This window comes from Myotis myotis, unplaced genomic scaffold (assembly GCF_014108235.1).
Source record: "Myotis myotis isolate mMyoMyo1 unplaced genomic scaffold, mMyoMyo1.p scaffold_m19_p_4, whole genome shotgun sequence".
Lineage (NCBI taxonomy): Eukaryota > Metazoa > Chordata > Mammalia > Chiroptera > Vespertilionidae > Myotis > Myotis myotis.
In genome coordinates this window covers 37,243,811-37,270,489 of record NW_023416346.1, presented here as the reverse complement: position 1 = coordinate 37,270,489, position 26,679 = coordinate 37,243,811, and the positions used below count along the sequence as shown (strand labels likewise).

The following is a 26,679-nucleotide window of genomic DNA, read 5'->3' as shown; positions in this document are numbered from 1 at the left end:
CCACTGCCACAATTCCCTCTGACAGTTGATTACTTGTGAAAATTAGTCCTCAAATGTATACTACTAAAATGTCACTGACTATCCTAACACAATTAGAATTCTTCGTCCTCTGTGTAAGAGGCTCTTTTCCAGAGCTAAGATACATCAACACACAATTTTATAATTTTCTACCTATTTTCCTCAGTATGGGCTTTCATAATAATAAAGATACATTTTCAAGAGCATGACTGAATATGCTCAAATGAGGAGAAAGCTAAGCCATTATCCTGACTTCAATTTGAAGTAGGTGGCAGAGTGTGGGGTTACGGAAAGTTTTCAGTTGCAAAACAGCTTATTCTTATAGGACACACACACCCACCCACCCACCCACCCACACACCCAGAACAAAGACTTTTCTCTTGCCAGTTCTTACCAAGGTGGGTAATTAGGACCACTTTCAATATTCTCAGTCAGATCTCATAACTAGTTTATTTTCCCCATATACTTACCTTTTCTAAGTAGGTATAGCTCCAAATTTTCCCATCAGCCCAAGTTCTTGAAATTATTTTTCCACTCTGGTCATATTCCATTTTTTCATTCCACATCCCCCTTTGAATAAATGTCACCAGTCCTGAAGGTGAATACGTGATGTTCACTTCATTATATCTGCTTACAGGAGACCACAGGACAGGTCGTCCAGTTTGATCATAAAGAATTCGAAGGGTGAATTTCCGATGGTCATCATAGATCTTTCCTGTGCGTGTTATATGATCAAAATCTATGGACAGCAGGTTTCTGTTATGGGCCTACAAAAAAAAGAGATGCAAAATTCATTTGAAGCTCTGTCTTGGTTCCCCTATCTAGCACACTCACAATCACAAAGCTTTTTCTGATTCTCCAACTATGGAGTATCTCTGGCCTTTGAATCCGAATGACTTTCACCTTCCTCAGATGACCCTGGTCTTTATTCTCCCACCAGACCATACAATCCTGGAGGGGTGGGCTATGTCTTAACTCTTGCCATGTGCTAGATCCTTGATATAAGGTTGTTGGTTGTTTTCCCCCAATTTAAGCCTCAAAGTTACGGACACAATTTTCAATAATTATATAATCTTATGTGAGTCAGATACCTACTAAGGAGTGGGTCTTCCTTCTCCCTCTTTACCAGTGAAGTAGAACATACAAAGGTAAATTATTTATGTGATTAGAAATCAGAATGAAGGGATATATTGACCTCTCTAATTTATACAGATTCCCTTCTTATTCTTCCTTGTTCATCAGGGTTTAGAGTTATATCACTTCTACCATAGGGAAATTTAGGTTGCCCCCTAGTGATGGGACCCCAAGCAGTAATATATTCATGGAGGCCACCAGATAATGTGTTGGTAGGTCCCCTAGTATTTGCACAGGTGGCAGGCACCACTAAATGAAGTCAAAGCATAGAATTTAGTTTTGACACCAAGTCTAGAAATAGTTTTTGGCTTGGTTCTGGTTCTCAGCTTGCTTGACTGCATGCTAGCATTCCTTCTGTGTACCTCATAACCACGAAGTTATCCTAGAGAAAATGTTGTACTAGAGAAAGCCTGATGTAAGGGATCTTGGGTGGATTCCATGAAGGACAGCACTCAGTCGTGCCTGACTCTTAGGAAATTCAGCTAGGTCCACAAAAGATGACCTAACAACTAACTGACTTAGTGAAAAAGTTTAAAAATTAGCAGAGGCAACTTTTACTGGGTTTTCAAAGCAACTGGACAACTGACCTGATTTTTTCTACCCTTCAGATCATTTTTTTTTTGTTACTGGTATAACTTATTTTAAAAGAGTAGGACTCACAAGAAGTTGCAAAAATGGTACAAAGTCACCATGCACCCTTCACCCAGCTTTCAAGGGACAGAATTCTAATTCAGGTAGAGGAAGTCCAAGGCAAGTAACTGAGGTAAGAATAAGAAAGAAGAGACTTTTAGGAGTGTAAATAGCAGTGGCCCCAGGGGTCAGGAGATACTGAGCTAGCTGCTTGACTGTGCACCAGTCATGTCTTCTATCAGGGCCTTAGTTTCCTTATTTGTGAAATAGCAGTGACAGAACCACTTCATAACAAGAGTTGTGCTAAGAATTAAATGAGACTACATATATAGGTACCTGATGAAGTGTAAAAATAGTATTAGTAATTGTTATTTTTAGAATATAACGATTACTTTTCTAATTTTAGTTGGGCTTTTGAATGGGCCCATGTGTCAGATTCCAAGGTGATTGTAGCTTGGTGTACTAGGTTTATAGCTGTAGGAATTGTCAACACAATCTCAAACAAAATGTTAAATATCAGGTTATTGAGTTAGGGGGCAAAAACCAACATTAGGGTTTGACTACATTAACCATAGTTGGAATAAATGGATTCACCAGCTATTTAACTAAACTTTAGGTTCATTTTAAAAAAATTTATTTTATTATTTAAAGTATTACAAATAGTAGTACATATGTCTGCCGCCCCTACCCCCCAGCACATGCCCTCACCTGCCCCCCCCCAGTGTCTTGTGTCCATTGGTTATGCTTATATGCATGCATGCAAGTCTTTCGGTTGATCTCTTACCTACCACCCCCAACACTCCCCAGCCTTCCTGCTGTACTTTGACAGTCTGTTCGATGCTTCTCTGCTCTGTATCTATCTTTTTGTTCATCAGGTTATAATGTTCTTTATTATCCATAAATGAGTGAGTTCATGTGGTATTTTTATTTCACTGCCTGGCTTATTCACTTAGCATAATGCTCTCCAGTTCCATCCATGCTGCTGCAAATGGTAAGAATTCTTTCTTTTTTTATAGCAGCGTAGTATTCCATTGTGTAGATGTACCATAGTTTTCTAATCCACTCATCTGCTGATGGGCATTTAGGCTGTTTCCAAATCTTAGCTATTGTAAATTGTGCTGCTATGAACATAGGGGTGCATATATCCTTTCTGACTGGTGTTTCTGTTTTCTTGGGATATATTCCTAGAAGTGGGTTTACTAGGTCAAATGGCAGTTCTATTTTTAAATTTTTGAGAAAATGCCATACTGTTTTCCACAATGGCTGCACCAGTCTGCATTCCCACGAGCAGTGAAGGGGGGTTCCTTTTTCTCTGCATCATCTCCAGCACTTGTCATCTGTTGATTTGTTGATGATAGCCATTCTGACAGGTGTGAGGTGGTACCGCATTGTTGTTTTGATTTGCATCTCTCTGATGATTAGTGACTTTGAGCATGTTTTCATATGTCTCTTGGCTTTTTGAATGTCCTCTTTTGAAAAGTGCCTATTTAGGTATTTTGATTATTTTTTATTGGATTGTTTATCTTCCTTTTGATGAGTTGTATGAGTTCCCTGTAAATGTTGGAGATTAAACACTTATCGGAGGTAACATTGGCAAATATATTCTCCCATGCAGTGGGCTTTCTTGTTTTGTTGATGGTTTCTTTTGCTGTGCAGAAGCTTTTGGTTTTGATGTAGTCCCATTTGTTTATTTTCTCTTTAGTCTCTCTTGCCCTAGGATCTGTGCCTGTAAAGATATTGCTACAACATATGTCTGCAATTTTGCTGCCTATGGAGTCTTGTAGGATTTTTATGGTTTCCCGTCTTACATTCAAGTCCATTAGCCATTTTGAGTTTGTTTTTGTGTATGGTGTAAGTTGGTGATCTAGTTTCATTTTTTTTTTTTGCATGTATCTGATCAAATTTCCTAGCACCATTTATTAAAGAGGCTATTTTGGCTCCATTGTATGCTCTTGCCTCCTTTGTCAAATATTAATTGAGTATAATGACTTGGGTCAATTTCTGGGTTCTCTATTCTGTTCCATTGGTCTCTATGTCTGTTCTTGCTATATGTCTGTTCTTGTGCCAGTACCAGGAAGTTTTGAGAACCATGGCTTGGTAATATAGTTTGATGTCTGGTATTGTGATTCCTCCAACTTTGTTCTTCTTCCTCAGGACAGCTGTGACTGTTCGGGGTCTTTTTTGTTTTTTGTTTTATTCAAGATGATTTTTTGGAGAGTTTGTTCTAGATCTTTGAAATATGCCATTGGTATTTTAATAGGTATTGCATTGAATCTATAGATTGCTTTAGGTAGTGTGGACATTTTAATGATGTTGATTCTACCAATCCATGAACACGGTATGTTCTTCCATTTGTTTATGTCTTCCTCTATCTCTTTTTTCAATGTCCTGTAGTTTTCCGAGTACAGGTCTTTTATGTCCTTGGTTAAGTTTATTCCTAGATATATTAATTTTTTTGGTGCAATGGTAAATGGGATTTTTAAATCTCTCTTTCTGTAAGTTCACTATTGGTGTATAAAAAGGCCATAGATTTTTGGGTGTTAATTTTGTATCCTGCTACATTGCCAAATTCATTTATTAGGTCTAGTAGTTTTTTGATGGAGTCTTTGGGGTTTCCTATGTATAGTATCATGTCATCTGCAAATAAGGACAGTTTTACTTCTTCTTTTCCAATTTGGATGCCTTTTATTTCTTCTTCTTGTCTGATTGCTATGGCTAGTACCTCTAGTACTATGTCGAACAGGAGTGGTGAAAGTGAGCATCCTTGTCTTGTTCCTGTTCTTAGGGGACATGGGTTTAGTTTTGGACCACTGAGTATGATGTTGGCTGTAGGTTTGTCATATAAGGCTTTTATTATGTTGAGGTATGTTCCCTCTATTCCCACTTTGCTGAGAGTTTTTATCAGAAAAGGGTGTTGGATTTTGTCAAATGCTTTTTCTGCCTCAATTGGTATGATTATGTGATTTTTGTCTCTCAGTTTGTTTATGTAATGTATCACATTTATTGATTTGTAGGTATTGTACCATCCTTGCATCCCTGGAATAAATCTCACTTGGTTATGATGTATGATCTTTCTAATGTGTTGCTGAATCCAATTTGCTAGAATTTTGTTGAGGATTTTAGCATCTATGTTCATCAAGGATATTGGCTATAGTTCTCTTTTTTTTGTGGTGTCTTTATCTGGTTTTGGGATTAGGGTAATGTTGGCTTCATGGAAAGAGCTTGGAAGTGTGCCTTCCTCTTGAATTTTTTGGAATAGTCTGAGGAGGATAAGTTTTAGTTCTTCTTTGAATGCTTGGTAGAACTCCCCTGTAAAGCCATCCGTACCAGGGCTTTTGTTTGCTGGAAGATTTTTGATCACTGTTTCAATTTCTTCAGTAGTTATCGGTCTATTCAGGTTTTTTGATTCTTCTTGGTTGAGTTTTGGGAGCTTGTATTTTTCTAAGAATATGTCCATTTCATCTAGGTTGTCCTTCTTGTTAGAATAGAGCTGTTCATAGTATTTTTTCATAATTGTCTTTCTGTGGGATCAGTTGTTATTTCACCTCTTTCATTTCTGATTTAATTTATTTGGGCCCTCTCTCTTTGCTTCTTGGTGAGTCTGGCTAGAGGTTCATCAATCTTGTTTATCCTTTCAAAGAACCAGCTCATGGTTTTGTTGATCTTCTGTATTTTTTTTTTTTTTGGTCTCTATTTCATTTATCTCTGCTTTGATCTTTATTATTCCTTCTTTCTGCTCATGCTGGGCTTTTCTTGTTGCTCTCTTTCTGACTCTTTGAGTTGTAGGGTTAGCTAATTTATTACCATTGTTGCTTGTTTTTTTGTGGTAGGCTTGTAGAGCTATGAACTTCCCTCTCAAGACTGCTTTCACTGTGTCCCATAGATTTTGGATTGTTGTGTTTTCATTGTTGTTTGTTGCCATGATGCTTTTAATTTCTTCTTTGATCTCTCTGATAACCCAGTCATTGTTTAATAGCATGCTATTTAGCCTCCAGGTGTTTGATTTTTTTAATTGTTTTTATTGTAGTTGCTTTCTGGTTTTATGCCATTGTGATCTGAGAAGATGTTTGATATGATTTCTATCTTCTTGAATTTGAAGAGACTTTGCCTGTGACCCAATACATGGTCTATCTTTGAAAATGAGCCATGTGCACTTGAGAAGAATGTATATTCTGTGGCTTTGGGTGAAATGTTCTGAAGATGTCAATTAATTCCATCTGATCTAGTGGGTCATTTAGGATTGATATTTCTTTGCTGATTTTTTGCTTAGAGGATTTGTCTAATGGTGATAGCGGGGTATTAAAGTCCCCTATTATGACTGTATTGCTGTCAATCTCTCCCTTGTTATCCTCCAGAAGTTTTTTTTTATGTATTTTGGGTGTTCCTGTATTGGGTGCGTATATGTTTACCAGAGTTATTTCTTGTTGTATTGCTCCCTTTAGTATTATAAAGTGGCCTTTCTTATCTGTTGTTATGTCCTTCACTTTGAGGTCTAATTTGTCAGATATAAGTATTTCTACCCCAGCTTTTTTTTTTCATTTTCATTTGCCTGAAAAGCCTTTTTCCATCCCTTCACCATCAGTCTGTCTGAGTCCTTTTTTCTGAGGTGGGTTTCCTGTAGACAGCAGATATATGGGTCATGTTTTCTAATCCACTCAGCTACCCTTTGTCTTTTTATTGGGCATTTAATCCATTTATGTTTAAATTTATTATTTATAGGTACTTGTTTTTCGCCATTTTTATTCTTTATGCCTGTGTTCCTTCTTCGCTTCCTATTTCTTCTTTTTACAGCAGATCCTTGAGCATTTCTTTTTTTTTAAATTAAATCTTTATTGTTCAGATTATTACAGCTGTTCCTCTTTTTTCCCCCTAGGACCCCTCCACCCGGTTCCTGCCACACCCTCTGCCCTTACCCCCCCCCCCCACTGTCCTCATCCGTAGGTGTATGATTTTTGTCCAGTCTCTTCCCGCACCCCCCACACCCCTTTCCCCCCCGAGAATAGTTAGTCCACTCCCTTTCTATGCCCCTGATTCTATTATATTCACCAGTTTATTCTGTTCATCAGATTATTTATTCACTTGATTTTTAGATTCACTTGATTTTTAGATTCACTTGTTGATAGATGTGTATTTGTTGTTCATAATTTGTATCTTTACCTTTTTCTTCTTCTCCCTCTTCTTAAAGGATACCTTTCAGCATTTCATATAGTACTGGTTTGGTGGTGATGAACTCCTTTAGCTTTTTCTTATCTGTGAAGCTCTTTATCTGACCTTCAATTCTGAATGATAGCATTGCTGGGTAAACTAATCTTGGTTGTAGGTTCTTGCTATACATCACTTTGAATATTTCTTGCCACTCCCTTCTGGCCTGCATAGTTTCTGTTGAGAAATCAGCTGACAATCGTATGGGTACTCCCTTGTAGGTAACTGAGTTTCTTTCTCTTGCTGCTTTTAAGATTCTCTCTTTGTCTTTTGCTCTTGGCATTTTAATTATGATGTGTTTTGGTGTGGTCCTCTTTGGATTCCATTTGTTTGGGGTTCTCTGCGCTTCTTGGACTTGTGAGTCTATTTCTTTCACCAGGTAGGGGAAGTTTTCTGTCATTATTTTTTCAAATAGGTTTTCAATATCTTGCTCTCTCTCTTCTTCTGGCACCCCTATAATTCAGATGTTGGTACGCTTGAAGTTGTCCCAGAGGCTCCTTACACCATCTTCATATTTTTGGATTCTTGATTCTTTTTGCTTTTCCGGTTGGGTGTTTTTTGCTTCTTCGTATTTCAAATCTTTGACTTGATTCTTGTGATCCTTTAGTCTGCTGTTGGATCTCTGTATATTATTTTTTTATTTCAGTCAGTGTATGGTTAATTTCTAGTTGGTCCTTTTTCATATCCTTGAGGGTCTCACTAAATTTATCAGCAGTTTCTAGAAAATTCTTGAAAAACTTTATAACCGTGGTTTTGAACTCTATATCCAGTAGTTTGCTTTCCTCCATTTCTGTCATTTGTGACCTGTTTCTTTGTCTCCGCATTTTGGCTGCTTCCCTGTGTTGATAGAGTGGCTTTCTGTGCTAGGTGTCCTATAGGGCCCAGTGGCTCAGCCTCCCCAATTACCTGAGGTGGACAGTCTTGGTGCACCCCCTTGTGGGCTTTGTGCACAGTCTTGTTGTAGTTAAGCCTTGATTGTTGTTGGTATCACTAGGAGGAATTGACCTCCAGGCCAATTGGCTGTGAGAATCAGCTGTGTATACAGGAGAACTTCTGTGCTGGAGACACCCTTATGAGGCAAAACGTGCTTCAGTGGGGCTTTGGTGCTCACCTAGTCTGCCCCCTGAGTGTGTCCCTTATGGATCTGAGGAGTTGTAATCTGGATGGTCCCACTCTGACCACTAGGTGAACTGGCTCTTGGATCTCTAAGGAGGTACTAATTTAGCCTCTGCCTGAGGCTACCCAGCAGGAGCTATGGAGAGATCTGCAAATTCCTCTTCTTTGTTTGGGGTTTGGAGGTGCCCAGATGAGGCCCAGCTGTGAAGCAATGCAAGCTGCTGTGGGGCCTTGGGCCTTCTTTTGGATGTTCTGGGTCTCTCTGACCCAGGTGCAGTTTGTTAGGTAATTTTACATTGCAAAGGGCCAGCCCATTCATATGCAAAAGCCTCTGCGCACAGCTTGGGTGGGGCGGGGTCTCAGGGAGTCAACAGGGCAGAGCAAACAGCTATGGCTGATCCTCAGACCTGTCCTAAGAGGCCCCAGGTCTCAGTGTCCCCTGGTAATCGCTGCAAGTACCTCTGAGAGAAAGTCGCCCTCGAGTTCTGCCCAATGCCAGACAGTCCAGTTTCTCCCCATATGAGTCTGGGTCCCCAGAGACTTGCCCAGAACTGGCGTTCAGAGCAGATGGGTGCTTGTGTCTCCCTCCCGATTGAAAAAGACAACTGCATCCTCAGTTGCCAGCCCTTTCTGCGTGAGCCTCTGTACCTCTGCACATCACTTCCGCACCTCCTGAGTCTCAGTGTGCTTTTCTCTTTCCTTCTAGTTATAGAATTTCCACTAGCCAGCCTTCCTGTGGTTCTGGATGATGTCCGGTTTGTCTTTTAGTTGTAATTTTGAAGTGGTTGTGCAAGGCAGCAATTTCAGGTGTTTACCTATGCCGCCATCTTGGTTTCTCCCTTTAGCATTTCTTGCATTGCTGGTTTGCTGGTAATAAACTCCATTAGTCCTTTCTTGTCTGTGAAGCTCCTGATTTCACCCTCAATTTTGATTGATAGCCTGGCTAAGTACAGTAGTCTTGGATTCAGACCTTTGCTTTGCATGATTTTGTATATTTCATTCCATTCCTTTCTGGCCTGATGTTTTTCTGTTGAGAAATCAGTCACCAGTCTGATGGGCGATCCTTTGTAGGTAACTTGCTGTCTCTCGCTGGCCGCTTTTAAGATTCTTACTTTGTCGTTGGTGTTTGCCAATTTAATTATAATGTGCCTTTGCATTGGCCTTTTGGGGTTCATTTTGTTTGGGACTCTGTGAGCTTCTTGGATTTGTGTGAGTTTTTTCTTCCCTATATTAGGGAAGTTTTCTGTCATTATTTCTTCAAACAGGATTTCTATTCCTTGCTCCGTTTCCTCTCTTTCTGGTACCCCTATTATGCAGATGTTTCGTTTCATGTTGTCCCAAAGTTCCCTTAGGCTCTCCTCCTTTTTATTAAGTTTTTTTTTTTTTCCTAGATGCTGCTCTGCTTGGGTATTTTTTCCTACCTTGTCTTCTAACTCACTGATGCGGTCCTCTACTTCTAGTCTACTATTGAAGATTTCTATTGAGTTCTTTATAGCAGCGATGTCATGTTTCATTTCTTCTTGTTTCTTCTTCATTTCCTCTTGGTTTTTACACATATTGTTGAATTTGTTTTCCATTCTTTTCCACGACCTTATGACCATTTCTCTTCCATATTGCTTGCCTCTACTTTATTTACTTCCTTTTCTGGTGATGCCTCCATTTCTTTCATATGTGGGCTGTTTCTTTGTCTCCCCATGATCTCTCTTCTCCAGGTGTCTGGTTATGTAGCTCTCTCTCCTTTCCCTAGGTGAAATCTGACCTTTCTGTGAGAAGGTGCAGAGCTCCACTGAGTCGGCGTATTTGTGCTGCTTGAGATCCAGTGTTCCTGGGTTCACAGCTGGTCCCTGGGTATTGTGGTTGCAGAGTCCTAGAACGTATAGGCTTTTGACAACAGCCACTCTCCCCTTCAAGAATGCATGGTCTCCGCAGCAGAGCCAGTTGCTCCAGAAGAGATTTCAGCAGCAGTGGATGCTCCCTTGGTCAGGGGAGCCCATTCTGACAGCTGCCAAGAGTCTTTTGGAGTATTGCTGTCCCTCACCCACAAATATACACTCCCCGTATGTCCACACACTCTTCTTTCGTTCTCTCACTCACACACCATCCTGTAGTCTGCCTTCCCGTTGGAAGCCATCTTCTCCAAAATCTATGTTCATTTTTATGGTTAGATATCTGAAAGCCATGCACCATGTCCCCAGAAAAATGCACATAAGCACATACATGATCATCCTATATAATAAGAGAGGGATATGCTAATTAGCCCAGATATGCTAATGAGTCATTACCAGTATGCAAATTTACTATCATTCCAACACAAATAATAAGAGAGGGATATGCTAATTAGACCTGATATGTTAATTAGTCATGCACAGTATGCAAATTGACCATCATTCAAACACACAAGATGGCCGCCCCCATGTGGTCAAAGATGTCTGCCTCCATATGGCCACAAGATGGCTGGCAGGAGAGGGCAGTTAGGGGTGACCTGGCCAGCAGGGAAAGGCAGTTAGGGGCAATTAGGCCTGCAAGGGAGGACAGTTGGGGGGGACCAGGCCTGCAGGGGAGGACAGTTGGGGGGACCAGGCCTGCAGGGAAGGGCAGTTTGGGGGGACCAGGCTGGCAGGGGAGGGCTGTTGGGGGAAACTGAGCCTTCAGGGGAGGGCAGGTGAGGGTGACCGGACCTGCAGGGGAGGGCCATTGTGGGGGACCAAGCTTTCAGGGGGGGCAGTTATTGGGGGGGACCAGGCTGGCAGGGGAGGGCTGTTGGGGGCAACTGGGTTGGCAGGGGAGGGTAGCTGGGGGCGACTGGGCCGGCAGGGGAACAGTTAAGCATTGATCAGGCTGGCAGGGGAGTGGTTAGGGGGTAATCAGGCAGGCAAGCAGGAGCGGTTAGGGGCAATCAGGCAGGCAGGCAGGCGAGCAGTTGGGAATAAGCAGTCCTGGATTGTGAGAGGGATGTCTGGCTGCCCGTTTAGGCCCAATCCCGATCACTACCCTCAAGGGGTCCCAGATTGGAGAGGGTGCAGGCTGGGCTGAGGGACACCCCCCAGTGCATGAATTTCATGCACCAGGCTTCTAGTTTGTAATAAAATCTCAAGAGGCCTCTGAAACCCAAACATAAAACCTCGAGGGGTCTCAAGAGTCCAATTTCAAAATCCCAGTTCAGAGTTTTAAATTTTTTTAACCTCAAAATTGAGATATAATCCTATATAATAAAGCCCTAATATGCAAATAGACCAAATGACAGAACTGAACAACCTGTCACTATGATGTGCACTCACCACCAGGGGGTGTGTGCGGAACATGGTGGGCATCAGCAGCACGTGACAGAGCGCAAGACATGGTGGGCATCAGCTGCGGTAGGATGGTAGAGCAGGTGAGTGGGGGGTGCCAGACCAAGGTGGGGCACTGGTCATTGTCATTGGGGTTAGCCTCTGGTGGTTACTGAAAATTCTTTGCTCCCGTGCACTGCCGTCCCACCCAGTGCTCGCACTCGCTGCCGGCGCCCAGCGCCAGCCCTGATAGCTTAGTGCTGTCAGTGGGTGTGAGCAGCAGCTTCTGGCCCTGATCAACCCTCGGGGCTTCTCCACCTCCCCCTGCTCCCGAGGGGCTATTGGGGCTGGCAGCCACCTCTTGCAACCGCTGCTGGCGCCAGCCTCAATCACTCCACGCTGTCAGCGGGTACCAGCGGGGCTGGTGCTGTCAGCATGTGAGAGTGGCGACGGTGGGAGTGGGATTGCCAGCAGACAGGGGACCGGGGGCCATGGTGGGAGGGGCTGGGCGGGGGCATGGAGGATGGGCCGAGATTCGCCCTTGTGACCACCGTAGCCTCGTGGCCCACAGTTCCTTTCAAGGTGCACAAATTGGTGCACTGAGCCCCTAGTTGATATATAACATTATATTATCTTCAGGTGTATAACATAATGATTCAATATTTGTATACATTGCAAAATGATCACCATAATGACTGATTAACCTTCTTTTTCTTGTGATGATTTTTAAGATCTGATCTCTTAGCAACTTTCAAATACACAATACAGAATTGTTAACTATAGTCACCATGCTGTACATTACATCCTCAGGACTTGCATATTTTATAACCAGAAGTTTGTACCTTTTGACCCCCTTCATCCATTTTGCCCATCCCTGACCCTCCTGCCTCCAGCAAATGCCAATCTGTTCTCTGTTTCTATGAGCTCTGTTTTTTTTGTGTGTTTTATATTCCACATAAAAGTGAGATCTAGAAAGAGTTTTTAACTTAGTGGCCTGTGTGACTATAAAGCCAACATTCTCATTTCATACTCTGGTCTTACCTTGCTCAGTAATTTTGTGTAGTTTGCCTTTAAAAATACCTCCTCAATCTCCCACACCCACCACAGATTATAAAAGTAATATTTTTTTATTGCAGAAAAATAGGAAAATATAGAAATATATAAGGAAAATAATTACTTATAATCTCACCTTCTAATGCAAATCACTGCTAATAGTTTGCTGGAGGCATTTCATTCCATTTATCCTACTTTTCTTTGCATAATCTGTGTCCATACATTTAAAGAAGACAATTAGGATTATATTTAAAGTTTTATGTTCTACTTTTTCAGCTAATGTTTTATCTTGAGCATCTCTCATGTTATTAAATATTCTTAAAATGTGGATTTTAATGGTTGCATAATATCTCCCTACACAAAAAGCATCTATTTATCCTTTCTCCTATGTTGGAAATCAGAGTTTTTGTTTTCCATTTTCCTTTCATATCTCATATTTTGTTGAACATTTTTGTAAGTAAATATTTCCTTAGTACAGAACCGTAATTACTGGGTCAAATGAAAAGAACATATTAAAGACTCTTGATGCAATTTGAGATATTACTTTATAGTGCACAATAGTTGTGCAAATTTATGCTATCATTAACTAGTAGTGGAGGATCTATCTCATTCCATCCTTACCAACATCAAATATTATTATTGTTAGTAAATTTTTCCCAAAGTGAGAGTGGGAAAATGGTATGCTACTGTGGTTTAATTTGTATTTATTTGATAAAAATAAATACAGTGATACGAATAAATACTAGTGAGGTTGAACCCTTTTTAATATCTATTGGCCACATGTATGCCTTCTATGAATTGTCTGCTCATGACCTTCGTCCATTTTTCTATTGGGGTGTGGCACTTTGCTTTTTAAAACCTCCTGTGTTTTTAGTTTCTTCATCAACCAGCTGGTACTAATGATGTTTGCCCTTAATTTTGAACTTCTGCAAATATTCCATGTTATGAATTCTATCCAGAAGACTAGTGATTGGGAATCATGACTCTTTAAACCATCTGTAGCCAGTGCATACAGAGTCATCAGGCATAAATATATAGTAACCCACTGTACCACCTCTAAGGTGATAGAGAAGCACATGTTTTCTTTCTTTTCATATGCAGGGCTTGGAAACCTATATGAGACCAGGTGTTCTTTCTTCAACTACCTTTCCTGTGGTTTTATAGCCACATATCTCCAACTGTAATACCGTTTATTTACAATAGCTGTAAAATATCCATGTACTCCCAGAGACGGTTGTAACCGTTACAATTCATGTTATAATGATAGTTAGAGAGCCAAAGTAACAAGTGATTTCCAGTTCAAATAAATTTGTGGTTTTACTTGTCTGACAGATAAAGTTTACAACTGAAGATCACACTTCTTAATAAAGCTGTTACAGCTACACAAGCAGGGATCACTGTTCAAAATCCACTATAAAGCAGGCAGAACCAAACTCTGCCTGATGTCCTCATTTGGCCTGTTAAGACTTCTGAGACCATACTTCTCTTTCTGGAGAATGCTCTCTGATATTCAGATGTTGCTGAAACACTAGTTTCAAAGTCAGGTTTGGAAGGTAATGTAAAATTTGACGAATAGCTGAAAGGGATGAAGGAATTGAACATGCCACAGAATCCTTCTCCTCACCCTCTGCCCCGCCAAGTCTCTTGTGGAAACCACATGTGAGAAGGCTGGGAAGGAGAAGGCTTTTCCAGGGGAGCTCTCCCACCCTCTTTCCTGAGTGCTACTAGTATGCACCACCAGCTTCCATGGCATGAATCAGGACTAGGCTGCTTTCCTCTGACTGCTGGGGTCATGAACAAGGCTGAGAACGCTCCACATTCATACAAGCGCTTGTTTGCCTGAAAGGCAGTAATAGTCCTTGACCTAAGTGTGGACCATCCATCCTTATTTCCACTCTTACTCCAAACAGTTTACATCAATCCTTGCCCTGGAAAAGAGGGACAAAGAAAGGTTGAAATTTTGGAATAGCCCCCAGCTAAAACACGTCTCTTTGGAGAGGTTGCACAATGAATAAGACCTTTGAGTTTGGCAAATAAAGAGCTGTACATTGGGGCAAAAAAGCTGGACTTGATCATTTTTTAAATAGAAGAAGTATCTATGCTTAATATAGCCCTTGATTTCTTTTACGTTTTTTCAGCTTTGCTAAGGAGAAGTAAGGAGAAGGGCTTTCTTTTCGTTCATACTTAGACCAGAAAGGAAAAAGGGAAGAGGATCATGGATTGTGTTGCCATCAGAAATCAAAGTGCCTGTGAAGTGTTGGTACAGGGTGAAGCTCCAAAGAAAAGTGTCCTTTGCCTTCCCTCTGAGCCTGTGCTTGGTCTTTCCCAGGAGTATGTGTTTTAATTGCTTAAGAAAAAGTCCTTTCAGCCCTTCCAATTTGAGACTCATTCAATTAGTAGGATAAAGATATACTAGATTGATCTATAGACAACCGCTGATATTTGTCTGTTTTTGGTCTATTCAATTTTCTTCCTGCTAATATGGTTTTGTGTCAATTTTATTATTGGTTCAGACATAAGGACTTAAGGAGGGTAGAGGGAAGAATTCTCCCCATCTCCAATATGATACACATAGTAAGACCTCAGTGAATTTTAGTTGCTGTAATTATGATTAATGATAACAATACTACTGGTAATAGAGATCACACAACCCGTATCCCTCATTTTATAGATGAGGAAAATGGTGCAAAATTATGGGCATACCCGTTCTTCCTCAAAATCTTACTCATTCTTTTGAAGGGGAGCAGAATTTGCCACCCAAAAATAATCTCTTTGGCACAAGGATTATTTTTGGCTGACTATTTAAGAAACAGAAGACACAGGGAAATCTCTTAAAGTGGAGTTGAAGTGCCCTAGCACAGCAAAGACGTTTTCTGAGAATGGAGGGAGGTGCTGGGATCCTCTTGGCTGCTTCCCAAATTCCCCCTCATCTGTCAGCCTGAGACCCTGTGTTTCAACTGGGCTTGTTTCCTATTTCAGAGCTCAGTTCACATATGAACGTTCACATGTTGCATTTAAAAGCCAATTTACTACAGTCTCAGTTATCTGTGAGCAGAAAAAAAAATAAATTGTCAGGATTTTAGATTGGTCTTTGCTTCATTTTGCATGTAAACACAATCATCTTAGTTATTTTTATGACTTTGTTTTGAAGTACTAAGTTTCCTGGAAAATATCCTATATAATAAAACACTAATATGCAAATAGGACGAACGTCAGAACAACTGGTCACTATGATGTGCACTGACCATCAGGGGGCAAACCCTCAATGCAGGAGCTGCCCCCTGGTGGTCAGTGCACTCCCACAGGGGGAGTGCCACTCAGCCAGAAGCCAGGCTCATGACTGGCGAGTGCAGTGGCGGTGGCAGGAGCCTCTCCTGCCTCTGCTGCAGGAGGGCGGTAAGGAGAGAGGGGTCTCAGACTGTGAGAACCCAGGACTGCGAGAGGGATGTCTGACTGCTGGCTTAGGCACACACCCACCGAGGGGTCCCGGACTGCGGGAGGCTGCAGGCTGGGCTGAGGGACCCTCCCCATCCCCCGCCGCCCCATGCACAAATTTCATGCGCTGGACCTCTAGTATAATATACAAAGGAGACTGCAGTTCTGGAGTTTTGCTGTAATCTCACATCTCAGTTTGAAAAATCTTGTAAAGAGCTCTGGGATCCAATGCTGGGATATCTCATATAATGGCATTATTATCCACAGACACGGCAAGGTACAATCTGGATAAAGTTCCTAAACCAGTTTGTTTTTGGTGAATGTCCAATTCTTTTACAACTGCCTCTACTGTTATCTGTATTCTAATTTCCCTATTGTCCAGGGAAATGTATTTATGGGGACAGATTGATGCAGCAGATGAGGAGATGCATGGACTGGATGTAAAAGCACTTTGCAAGGAAGATGATTCAAACACAACTCAGGTTGAGGAAAATGGATTTTTAAAATAAATGAAATTTCAGGATATTAATGTGATTTATTTCATTTAGTGGAGCTGGTACAGGAGGGCTCAGAGGTAACAAATCCCTTGCCTGCTCAGGCTAAGCAGGATATCATGTTTCCTAGCAGTTTGACTCCTCCACCTTGAAGGGGACCCTGACTTTGTATAAAAAAACATGACCACTGATCACTGGAGAAAAGTAATTGTTAGAGAGGACTATCCCTTTCTGATGTTTTTCTTTCCAGCTGGAAGGTCTGGGTGAAAGTGATAGGTAGCTTTCTCAAACATTTGATGTTCTTTATCTTACCAAGTGAGCCTTTCAATGAACCTGTAATTTTGTGCCTGAATAATTAGTGGTTCATAACCTGCTGCCCAAGCACATTTGCAAATTACAATCACACCTTTGTGTGGTTTTTCAAAGAGAACCCTCATTTGTCCCAATACAGCTGGAGTTTCTATGTTGTGTGACCATGTGAATCTGGTATTCTGTGTCAAGAGCTCTGGTACCCCGACATGCCTCACTGTGCAATGGCAGCTTTACCAGGAGAAATAAATGGTTCAGTCCAATGTCTCGAAGTACTTGAGGGCATCAGAAAGGCTTATTTTTTTTCCATGTATGCTTACAATGGGTCACTCCATATTTGGCCCAGAAGAAAGTTACATCTCAAGTGTCGTCAGCTTGCCCCTTGAAAGGGACACCAGAAGTGAAGGGGCACCATCTCTGGAATAATAAAGTCAGTAAGGAAAGAGAATTTGCTCTGTCAAAACTGGATCCACACCTACCTTTTGGGAACATATTTATTCCCCTAAATCAGATATGCCTATTGTAGGGATGCTAAGGCAGTGGTATAAATGAAAATAGCAGAGGATGGAGAGAGCAGGTACAAATGAACCAGTTATATAGCTTTCCTCATCCTCTTGCCATCTTCACACATTGCCGGGAGGCCAGCCAGTTGTCCCGTACCACCCAAACTTGCCAGTACATTAGAGTCTTTTTGTCAACATTGAAACAAGGACACAGGCTCTGCCAAGGTGGCTCCACTGAATGGGGCAACGATTTTTCGATGAATTATTTTAAGGAGCATGGCAGCACAGCATGATGTAGTGGAAAGACTGTTGTGCTACATGAAGTCTTTCATTTTAGTGCTGGCTCTGATCCTTAATAGCTGATTGACTTTGGGCAAATCACTTAACCTCTCTGGGCTTTAGTCTCTATCTATAAATTGGGAATAACAACAATTGATGGTTGTGGTGATAAAAAAAAAAAATCCTGGTTCTGAATGCAGTTTGTTAACTCTAAGGCACTAAACATAAGTAAATGATTGTTACTGTTAGATTTCTAGAGGCATGCACAGTAACACCACCTAGCCAATAAGGGTCTCCAGTCTCCAGTACTAGGACCTCAGGAAGCGCCCCAGAGGTCATATAGAGAAGAAGGCCCTGAATTTGTTGCCCTCATAAGCCATTGCACAAATTCACTCAACTCTACCACATGTCAACTATAAATAGTATTAACTAAATAACACTTCATTCTATTCCTTAACAGGAAAGAGCTCCCAAATGTTTTATAACCATTAGTTTCTCAACAGTAAGAACAATTTGGGATATGAGGTGTAAATTAAAGTTTCTAGTCTCTATCATCTGTACACATGGAGGGGGAAAAAATAGGGTTGGTTATCTTAGATCATGGAAAATCCCACAGTATAGGATGGACTATCCTAAAGAATGGAAAATGCCAGTCAGATAGTGTATGATTTTGTTCACAATGTTTTATCGAGGCTATACGCTGGGGGGGGCACTAAGAGATCACTTATTCAATATTATTTTCTATTTTGAATCCATGAGGCTGATAAGCCGTATGTAGATAATTCTTTTCTCTAGTATAACACTTACATTTCAAAGGTGAAGAAAATAAAGTCCGTTCTTAAGTCACTTGTAAAATTGGGTAGCAAGGCCAGGTCATCTAACTTTATCCAGGGGAATGCCATTTCTAGAACCCTAATAGAAACCCTCACTGCTACTCACACAGAGAAGTCTGACTATTTGGATTGGTTTCACTTCTCAAGTCAGTGGCATATCCGGTAAATATTCTTCTAGGGACCAGTCAATAGAATCAGAACATACAAATTGACTTGTGCATGTAGACAACTTTAGCGCTGTTCCAAAAAACACCCTTGAAGTCTGTGTCTTGGTGTCACCAATAGAATTGATTGGAAAGCGAACACTGTCATAAATTATTTTGTCCCTATCAAGCCATGAGATTAGTTTGACTGCTTCTCACTGGAATTGGGTGGTTGTTTATTGTTGCATTTCCACAGTTTAAAGGATACCACATTTTCTCTCTGAGTGAATTTTTACTGTGAGTGAAGAAAATGCAAGCAATCCAGGTGTCCTGCGCATGACACAGGTGCTCAAGGCAGGCCTAGCCTCAATAGTGAGTGATTATTTCCCTCAGGCTGGCAGTTGCTTTGGGGCTGATATTGAATGTTACTATATTTGGAAAGTTGGTCACATCATCCTAACATTGGTGTTTCAGAAGGGACAGGCAGACAGCTCTGTGGTGTTTGTAGGCTTTGTGCTCTGCAGAAAGGCAATTGGGACCGAGAGAGCTCTGGTTAACAGTGGTGAACTGTGCTTGGTAAGTACTCAAAAACTCCCAAATCTTTCATTTTCCCCAGGCAGCTCTCTCTGAGCACAACTCGCCCAACCTCAGTATTAGTCCTTTACCCCTCTGGCTCTTCATATGTGTGTATTCATGGCAGTGGTATCATTCACTGACTTCTTTTATCTCACCTTTGTCCAAATGTCGCCTTGTGTCTCTCATCCTTCTGTGTGTACCTGCCTGGTCTTTCCAAATAAAGTATAAACTATACAAAAATGGAAACTGGGTCAATCTGATGGGCCTGACAACAATCTCCAGGGCATGCCGTGAGGGATTCTGGAGAGCCACCTGATGAAACACATTTCTCCACCCAGTCTTTCTTGGTGCCTGAAATTGCTACTATTAGAGCACTTTAGCTGGCTAATGACAAGAAAGCTCCTATTAGAATGTTCATTTAAGGATCCCGAACCATTATCAGCCATTAGCACCCCCTCTTGAATCAGTACTTCATATAAGTCAGTCACCTACATGAGCTTTGGAGAAATAGGACTTCAGATTAGGAAGGCTCTGCAATTTTAAACTTTCAAAGGGAAAGTTCTATATCTTCTATAAGGTCAAGCCTTACCCTCAGTCTCCTTTCAAAAGCTGAAACATTGCCTTTGTTTTGCTCCTTCCGCTGCCGCCACTCAATGAGGTTTGCGTTGTGCTCTCCGGGCAATGAGATGTTGCATTTGCCCAGGGTGGGGTTGACCGCCCCGGCCAGGATGTGAGGCTCTGAGCTGAGGCTGATCTCCATCCCACTGGCAAAGGTGACACGTAGGGAGCCATCTGGACTCACCCGATATGTACTTTGGGTATTTTCTGTAGGCAGAGGAACAAAGGAGGGAGGGGGAAAGGGGAGGAAAGGGAAGCATAGGAAGCAGAGGAGAGACAAGCTTAGCTTTAGGAGGCAAGTCTGGGAAGGGCTGAGCAGGTGGGGCGCTGTGGACCCCAACTGCCTTCTGGGCTAGACAACCACTCTGACAGGCAGATGTGCCCTCTGTCCATTTGGGTCTTGTTATTTTCACAGCTGGGGTAGTTTGTTCCTTGGATAAAAGACTCCTGCCTAATACTGCAGGCTATTTTTTTTCTCTGTCTCATTTTTAAAGAATTCCCTAGCAAACTCCCTTTCTGACTTGATAGATCAGCCTCCACAGTTTGATATGCTGGGAGCTAGCATGAGAAGAGTATCAAGTTCAACTTAGCATCCTTACTGCCTGGGGAAACCTGCACAGTTGCTGTACCTGACAAAACAATAACACTGACAAAGGTTGCCACCAATCCCTTTTGAGTGTATCTGAACGTTGAACAGTTCTGTGTCTGGCCTAACAACCAAATCAGTCTTTAATGACTGGACAGAGAGAAATAGTTTGTGTATCCATTTCCCATTTAGCTTCCAACACATTCCTTCCAAGTCCATCCTCCTTCCTTTCCTTCTCCCCGCCCCCTTAAACAGAATGAGCTTTTAATTTTCCCATTTCTCTTGTATTCTTGCTCAGTGTGTATCCTAATTCATCCTTTTTATTCCCCCATGTCAGCATGGATCTTGAATGCTAATATCAGATAGGACACAGACTCCATTTCTTTACCATAACCCCTTCCATGCCCGAAAGAGCTTAATGCACTGCTAGGTGCTGCAAAATGACTTGACGGAAGAGAGGATTTGGCAAAGATGTAAACTCATGACTCCCACAGAGATGTGGCTCAAGGTTGCTATGTGAATCTGTGAAAAGGGTGATTTTGTCTGGGTTTCAGCTTCCAGAGCTTAAAAATAGGGAGACAATGCCATCTTCTCAGACGGAAGTGAATTCTATGTATTAGAAGGGTAGAAGTTAAGATAGGTGCTATTACAGTCAGGCGAAGTTAGAAATAGTCTTACCTTGTTTTAAAATATAGATGGTAGTAGTTGCTGTCAAGTTGGTTGACATGAGGACATTTTCATGGTTGGAAGTATCCAGCTCCACTTTTGTCAGCTTCTCCAGGTCACTGTGGAAGCTGCTGACTTCTCCAGTGGGGAATGTTGCATTGGTCAGATGTCCCTCGAGGTCATACCTGAGGAATGGAACCAATGCCAACTTTGAAGCCTCCTGGCAGTGATAACAGACCTTTGCAAAATAAAAATCACTTGGCAGTTTAACTTTGAGTGATAACAAGTATTATTAACCTTGTTCAATACGAAGAAAAATGTCAGAGGGATGATTAATCAAACAAAGGTATTTTTTCAGCTTCTGAATTCTTGATGACTTCCTTGAACTGTGCTGCTTTACAGAAAAAATATGTCTGGTAATGAATCACCAGGGTGGAAAACTGATTTATGAATCATGTCCCTCTGTGTGTAATGTTGCAGGGCAGCTTCCCTTTTGCGATTTGGGTTGATCCCATTAGATGTGATGGATGACAGGACCCAGCAGAGGGTGCTGTTGGCAAAGGAAACAGAGGCACAAACGAGGGCCCAAAGCCTGAGAAGGCCAATAAACTGACTTTGCATTGTAATAGGAAAATTTTATTTGCTGCCGTTAAAGTTGCCAAATTTGAAATGAATGAATCATTCTTCCAACAAAATGAACAAACACAGAAGATAATGGAAGCATGTTCATTAGAACATTATGGAGCCCCCTGATCTCAGTGTCACTTAATTTTTTTAGCTTTTTAGAGTATAGCACATAATGTGTTGTAATTTGCTTATATGAGTAGGAGAAAAAAATAATTACCTGGGATAATAGGCAATAACCTATATCTAGAAATATAATCTAGTGAGTTTACTTTAAAAAAAACACACACACACACCATCAAAATTATTGGCAATCTCACTGTCCTCCAAATGAAAACTGCTTCCCTGAAGGCTTTTGATGTGGAGCTGTTCTTTTATTGCCAATAGAACCATGAAAAATAAACACTTCATTAAAAGTAAAGGCATGCACTTGGAAACCCATTACTGTTTTCTTTTCAAGCTGCAAATTACAAAATATTTAAACACTTTTATAATGTTAAACAATTATATTCTTTTTACCCAAAGTGAACAGGATACAGCCTGGACACAATGGTGGAGTCTGGCTCTGCTACCTCATCCCCCAACCATTATGCAAAAGGATATAGTGATTCAGTGTTAATACACTGGGTTTCAAGAACTCAGCCTAGATAGTTGCTCAAATTTTAAAACCTAGACTAGTTTTTGGTAGGTTTGGGAAAAGGGGCTGGACTTTATTTTATCAGATAGACCTGAACTTGAGGGTATACACAATACTACTTCCCTCAAGTTCAGTTCTGTGTGGACAGAGCATGTGTGCACACATATACACCCTATCATTTAAAACAGTCATGTAACTCTGGATGGTGTGGCTCAGTTGGTTAAGCGTCATCCTGTGCACCAAAAGGTGGTAGGTTCAATCCTTAGTCGGGGCACATGCAAGAGGCAACTGGTTAGTGTTTCTCTCTTGCATCGATGTCTCTCTCTCTCTCTCTCTCTCTCTCTCTCTCTCTCTCTCTCTCTCTCTCTCTCTCTCTTCTTCCTCTCTCTAAAATTAAAAAACCAAAACCTAGTCGTGTATGAAAATAAAAATAATCAAATAGGTCATTTGACATCATAGATATGTGAAGCCCTAGTTGGTTTAATTGGATGTGCCCTTTATTTAAATGGATTTCAGACAAAACAGTTATTGGTATCTTGCTGCTATACAGCTAAGGCCACATTATCAAGGAAAGACCAAAAGGTGCTGCTTGTGCCTGAGGTTAATGGCAAAATCCTCCTGCTTGTTCAGCCTGTTTAAAAGGTGCTGCTTGTGCCTGAGGTTAATGGCAAAATCCTCCTGCTTGTTCAGCCTGTTTATTTTTTTAAAATATATTTTTATTGATTCCAGAGAGGAAGGGAAAGGGAGAGAGCGATAGAAACATCAACGATGAGAGAGAATCATTGATCAGCTGCCTTCTGCACACCCCACACCAGATTGAGCCTGCAACCTGAGCATATGCCCTGACAAGGAATCGAACTGTGATCTCCTGGTTCATAGGTCGATGCTCAACCACTGAGCCATGCTGGCCGGGCATGGCTCAGCCTGTTTGCCCATGGTCTGCTTTAGGGCTCTGTGGCTACAAGAAGCAAGTCGGGCATGGAAGAGCTTGAACACCAAGCATAGCCAAATCTTGTCTGCCTGGCCTTCCTTCTAGGATAAGATAACGATGTCCAGCCTTGAATTCTCCCAAGGTTCTGAGCTGCTTTTCCCTGGAGGGAGGATTTTGGAGGCAGCAGATAAAAGGGAGCTGCTGCAGGCCTGCCTCGTGAGGGAGACTGTGGCCTCGCTGCCTGGATTACCCAAGCAGTTTTTCTGTTTCACAACCATCACCAGCACCTCTGGTTTCCCTTTCCTGATTTCTAAGGGGTTCCCTCACCTTTGGCAAGGTCACTCTTCATCATTTCTCCAGAAATTTGACCTAAGATGCTATGCATGCAAGTTCCCACTGGGCTTTGCAGCTGGGGGCCGTTTCCCAGTCACTCAGCCCCTTGTTTTAAAGCAAGATTTCATCTAAAAGTGAGGGCTGTGGTTGGGTTCACTCCTCAGGGCTAAGACCAGATGCCAATGGAGTCATCCATGAGCAAAGGTACAAGGGCCAAACACCCCAACAGACCTTAGCCGTGGCCTATGGATAAATCTGGTTTCCCACCCTCTGCCCCAAACACCTTTTAAGCTCAGTCACAGGTGTTCTTTATCTGAGATTATACATTTTAAAGCTTATTTCCAAGAGCACAGCCACATTCCTACATATTCTGTTTCCATGTCCACCCTCCAAATTGACAAGAGTATATTCAGAAAGGAAAACTAAATACTCCTGGGTAAAACTGTAATTACTCGGAGAGATCTAGCTGGGAGGCTGCTGCCTGACCTTTTTCTGGTGAGGGAGGCAATGGTGTGAGGATCAGGTAGAATTTTCCACAGTCCTGCCCAGTCACTGGGGAGCTAAAAAGTTATATTGCCTGATTTCATTGCTGTGGCTGGACAGGCATCCTTATTTGAGAGTGCACATTTGACTTTAACTCTATCATAAGCAAAGTACGCTACCTTGAGGGCATTCTGCTAACTGAAATAAGTTAGAAAAGGAAAAAATACTGTATGATCTAAGTTATATGTGGAATCTAAAAAATACCCCCAAATAAAAAAATATGTACACACCAAACTCAGCAAAAGAGAGCAGATTTGTAGTAACTAGAGGTGGGGGTTGGAGATGTGGAAAAGAAGATGGTCTAAAGGTGGAAACTTCCAGTTATAAGATAAATAAGCCATGCCCTGGCTGGGTAGCTCAGTTAGTTGGAGCATCGTCCTGTACACCAAAAGGTGGCAGGTTTGATTGCCAGTCAGGACACATACCCAGGCTTTGGGTTCAATCCCCAGTTGGGGCACGTGAGGGAGGCAACCAATTGATATTCCTCTCACCTCTCTCTCTCTCTCTCTCTCAATCAATAACAATATATCCTAGGGTAAGGATTACAAAAAAGATAAATAAGTCATGGGGATGTAATGTACAACATGATGACTGTATAGTATATATATGAAAGTTGCTAAGAGAGTAAATCCTAAAAGTTCTCATCAGGAGGAACCAAAATCATTTTGTTTTCTTTTCTTTTTCTTTTTGTATCTGTATAAGATGATGAATATTAGCTAAACTTATTGTGGTAGTCATTTCATAATAAATGTAAGTCAAGTAATGCTGTATTCCTGAAAATTATACTTGTATGTCAGTTATATCACAGTAAAACTGAAGGAAAACAAATTTAAAAAACCCAAAGCCATCTATTCCTCAACACACTCATGTGCCCCAATTCTGCTAGTCACAGTCAAAGCAATTGCAGTATGGTGCCACTCATGTGCTCAATAGTTTATATGGCCCCTGGTCAAAACATACAGACCCACCTCTCTTCTGTGGGGTTACTTCCAAAGTAAAAGTGACTGGCAGATCCCACAACTTTGGAAAGATTGCTCAAAAGTAGATAAGAAATGATGGTAGTCTTTGATTTCCTATGGCTTGCTTGAGGTACTCCCCACCCCATGACGGGGGAATGCGTGTTTCCAGATGGAATGTCTGAGACAAGTTTAATCAAAATCTCCTATGCTGTGCGTTTCCCTTTGGTACTTGCATCCTCTGGTGCAGAGAGTAAATACAAGCCAATATGCTGCTACTGATCCCCTTGGGATGCAACATAGTAGCTATCTGCTCCTCCACCCAGGCAGAAAGTTGCACTCACTTAACCAGGCCTATAAATTCTGGTTAGTAAATTGTGCCATCAGGCAATGACCGTGGCCTTCATAGGTTTCAGAAGTGGGTTTGGTAAGAGGAGATGCCATCAAATTGTCCCTTTCTGTTCTGATTTTAGAGAGTTCCACTGTGTGCATGCACACACATGTCCCCATGAAGCAAAAGCATCTGTAAAGGAAATTCAGAACTCATTCTTGTCCTTGAGGAGCATACAGTTTAGTTGGGGAGATGAGATTTATATATTATGATAAGTATATTGGGTCTGGTATTTTCTCATAAGGGACAGTCTGTCCTTTTCCTTGAGGACAATTGAAGCCAGAGCTAACCCATGCAGAGAAAAAACTAGAAGCTCCTTCACCTTTGCTTTCAGGAAAATATTGAATATTACAGAAGAAAAATTCATTACTTATTTTTAAAAATGGAAACAGATCCTCTTTACCCCCTCATGCCAGAAACCTGAGCAACCTAATAAGCATTCTTTCAGAAATACTGGGTTCCCTTTCCTCACAAATAACTTCATTTGGCTTCCTATGATTCAACTCCAAGTCCATAATGCCCTTCTATCTTCATTTGTGGCAGATAAGATACACACACGACTCATTCTAATGTCAGAATATTGCTGTGTACTTCTGTAAACAAAGCACTGGGCTAAGCAGAACAGGAGAAGAAAGTGGTATCTGAATCCTGGAAGGGAGGTAGAGCTCAATCCCTTGCTAGGTAGAGATTGGGGAGGGAGGAAGGCATTCCAGAGGTCATGACATGAAGTAAAGCACACAGGTGGGTGTGATGTCCATTGAAGGGACGGGGTATCAGAAGCACAACATTCCTCTAGGAGGGAAGTGAGTGATAAGGCTGGAAAAGCATGTTGGAATCGGAGTACCAGACTCTGGAGGAAAGCAGGTAGTCAGTAGGCAATAGAGAGACTTTCAGGGGGAGAACAGGATGATTCAAGCAGGGGAGTTATGAAGCAGGAAGCCTGTTGGGAGGCTGCAGCCTCAGTCTGTGTAAGAGAAGATGGTGGATTTTTATTTTTGCCTTTATTAAATATATTGTGATTGCCCATTATTGGGACTTGTTTTTCTTTGTAAACTCTTACATTATTAGAGGGAGGGCACAGTGTCTCATTCATCTCTGTATTCTCAGGTCTGGCACAGAGAAGATTGGCACTATACTTGTTGAATAAGTGCAATAAAAGAGGCTGCTAGTGGAAATGGAGGGGATGGGGTGGATATGAGAGTCAGTGTGGTTAGAGAATAGATAGAGCCATCTATGGTGGTGTTGAGAGGCCAGGCTCAACTTACATAGATGCCCTGTGGCACGCAGCTAATCTTCCCCACCAGCCTCTGAAAGCTTTTTTGGCCAGCAGCCTCTCTTCCTCCTGTTCACTCCCTGTCTCTATTGCAATTTTCCCTAGCATGACCCACCACAATTCTGTC

At 41.6% G+C, this 26,679-nt stretch overlaps 1 protein-coding gene across 1 annotated transcript in view; it reads right to left on the bottom strand.

Annotated features, from left to right (window-relative positions):
- TENM1 (teneurin transmembrane protein 1) overlaps window positions 1-26,679 on the bottom strand; it is a 124,905-nt gene that overhangs the window by 14,520 nt on the left and 83,706 nt on the right. Inside the window, exons 6-8 of the mRNA XM_036305883.1 lie at window positions 20,877-21,049; window positions 19,584-19,819; window positions 489-785 (exon numbers count right to left, since the gene is read on the bottom strand). Of these exons, the coding sequence (XP_036161776.1) occupies window positions 489-785; window positions 19,584-19,819; window positions 20,877-21,049 (706 nt within the window). The remainder of the gene's footprint in view (window positions 1-488; window positions 786-19,583; window positions 19,820-20,876; window positions 21,050-26,679) is intronic.